The sequence below is a fragment of the Eurytemora carolleeae genome, unplaced genomic scaffold (genome assembly GCF_000591075.1).
Source record: "Eurytemora carolleeae unplaced genomic scaffold, Eaff_2.0 scaffold1030, whole genome shotgun sequence".
NCBI classification, from domain to species: domain Eukaryota; kingdom Metazoa; phylum Arthropoda; class Copepoda; order Calanoida; family Temoridae; genus Eurytemora; species Eurytemora carolleeae.
Window position 1 is genome coordinate 1 of NW_019397527.1, and position 2729 is coordinate 2729.

At 31.4% G+C, this 2729-nt stretch overlaps 1 protein-coding gene across 1 annotated transcript; it reads right to left on the reverse strand.

Moving 5' to 3' along the window:
- Positions 1–80: 80 nt before the first annotated feature.
- LOC111714736 (uncharacterized) lies at positions 81–2001 on the reverse strand (the record flags this gene model as incomplete). Its single annotated transcript, XM_023489900.1, is given in 3 exon segments — positions 81–806; positions 1334–1379; positions 1897–2001. Coding segments are annotated over 3 exon segments (810 nt in total), but the record flags the coding sequence as incomplete, so codon positions are not given.
- Between the last annotated feature and the right edge of the window lie 728 nt (positions 2002–2729).

The following is a 2729-nucleotide window of genomic DNA, read 5'->3' on the forward strand; positions in this document are numbered from 1 at the left end:
CAAACAGACAGGTAACCAGAGATAAGTATACTTTATATCAAATACATCCTTCAAATTACGCTTCTAAAATAAGCGTTTACCTCTTGCTTAGAAATTTCTTGTTCATACATCCAGGAATGAATTGAATCAACCAATAAATCATTTTCCTCCACTCCAGGTCCAGTAATTATCTCAGTAAACCCTTCTCCAGGTCCAGTGATACTCTCAGTAAAACCTTCTCCGGGTCCTGTATTATTATCCAGGTCTTTAGTTCTACTATCTGAACCAGTAAAAACATCTCCAGGTTCAAAATCCTGAGCTTTAGTATCTACAAAATTAAAACCGTCTTTATATTTAAATTGAGAACCTTGTGTCAGTTCCAAGTTTGTTTCTCCTTTCTTGGTTGGGTTTAATTCTCTGTCCCAATTACTCCGGGGCATGTTTAATTCTCCATCCCAATCATTCATAGTTGGAGTTAATTTTCCGTCCCAATTTCTTCTGGTTGGGTTTAATTCTACGTCCCAACTGTTCTTGGATGGGTTTAATTCTCCGTCCCAATTACTCCTGTTTTGATTTAATTCTCCGTCCAAATTACTCCAGGTTGGGTTTAATTCTCCGTCCCAATTTCTTCTGGTTAGGTGTAATTCTCCATCCCAATTTCTCCAAGTTGGATTTGATTCCTCGTCCCAAAAATTCCTGCTTGGATTTGAATCAATTTCTTTCATAATTTGATCCCTTGTCTTTAAATCAGTCTCTTCTGTTTCCCCTTTATCCTCATATCTGTTTTCTTCCTGTTTATCATTGCTCTTCTCTTTAGGTTCCACTGTCTAAAAAATGGTTCCATGGCAAATTAGTGTTGATCGATTTTTAAAACTTCTCATTTTCTTGACATGCTGAATTAAAACTTAAAAAATTTAAAAATAAAAAAAATAATGAAACATTTAAAACAGTTAATTGCTAATGAAATAAGATAAAAAAGTGAAATATAAAAAATCTTGGCATATCTTGTGATTCCACCGATAATTGTTTGTCTGCGTAGAATAGTATAGTCAATCTTGAAATATTTTTTTATTACATAATTTATTTTGACGGTGGTTTGCTCATGCTCAATTCCAGTAATACATTGATAATGATAGATGTCTTATGACACTTTGTAGAAAAAAAAAAGAAAAAAAATTAGAGAGACAAAATTGCAATAAACTTACAAAACAAGTTTTTTTTAGTCTTTCTTCATTTATGTCAGGAATTAGGCCTTCTGATGCTAGATTGCCGAGCAGTGTTGCTAAAATATACCAGGGGGGGGGCCTCTTATAAGTTTGTATTTTTATCTTAATGATGATAATAAATTTATAACCTGAGCTTGTGAATACGAATGTTCAGAAGAAATATCAAAATCATTTCTAAAATAATTTTTGATAGCATAACTTGTTTTGTTTAAAAGAGATTTTTTTCATTTTTTTAAAGATATTTGTATTTGCTGTTAAAATTTAGTCAGGTTTTAAATTTTTTTCTTTCGTAAAAGGTGTTTTAAGTGACCCTTAGTTGCATGTTTGATTATTACTTTTTATATTATATTGTTTTGTCAATTTATCCTTCATATTAATTTTTGCAAACGCTCATTTCAAAGTGACTGTATAGGTGTAATTTCAAATGACCCTTTTAACCTTTATTTGAACTTTTTTTCTACTTGAAATAGTGTTCAATTCTGACAATTTTCTTCTTGGTCTCTGTCGCATAAATCTACTATTCAAATAGAAACCACAATTGGAAATAATTAATTTTTAAAGATAACAATCAGAATATTTGCATGATTTTTGCTCAGAGAAAGGTTTAAAGGGTCATACCTTCCTTTAAATCTAGGGGCACTTGAAACTACGCTGACATGTCCCTTTAAAGTTGATTGTTTATATTCCAAACCTTGGCTGCCTATATTGGGTAGAACTGGAAGAGTTCATATTTCAAATGTCACAATTAAACTGATAACTGGATGGTGCACACACATACAAAACTAAGGGTGGGGGGGGAGAGGGGAGTTAACTCCTGGTATTTAATACTTGATAAGACTATTTAGTCATTTGAAATTTACATTTGTTATCAATTATTGCAATAATGCACAATTTTGAAATAAAATAATCTAAAATTAATTTTTTTGTTTTTAATTACGTCAATTAAAAATGTCGGTGCAAAGTGATATGAACATTTAACGTACTTTTACTCTCGTTTTGATGATTACCATCCCTTGCCTTAGTATTTACATATACTGTCTTTAAAATTATCCAAGGTTAGTCATCCAAATTTTTTTTTTAAACACTTTGCTTGCCTTTTCCTTTCCCTTTTTTTGTGCATATTTTCCCTTTAAGGAACTGTAGACGTAATTACAAGGGATCCTTCATTTTAAAAATGGCCTGCCATTCTTAAAATTAGCATGAATGTGCAGGGAGACGAGAATTAGAGAAAATTGAGATGGAAGCCCTTGTTAGGCTGATCTAAAATTTAATTTTAAAAATATTTTACCGTCAGGGAATAACAGGACGAATTGTAACCAGACATTTATCACGGACTAAAAATTGTTTACATGAGAAAGAAAGCGATTTTTTTTTGTCAGTGATTTAAAACCTTCGCAACATCAATGTTTAACGTCGCAGATAATAAATTGTTTACTTCGTGAAATAACAGATTTTTCATCCGAAAGTTAATGATTAAACATCCTTTAATTTTCAGACTTTTAATACGTAATTATAGCGACAGTC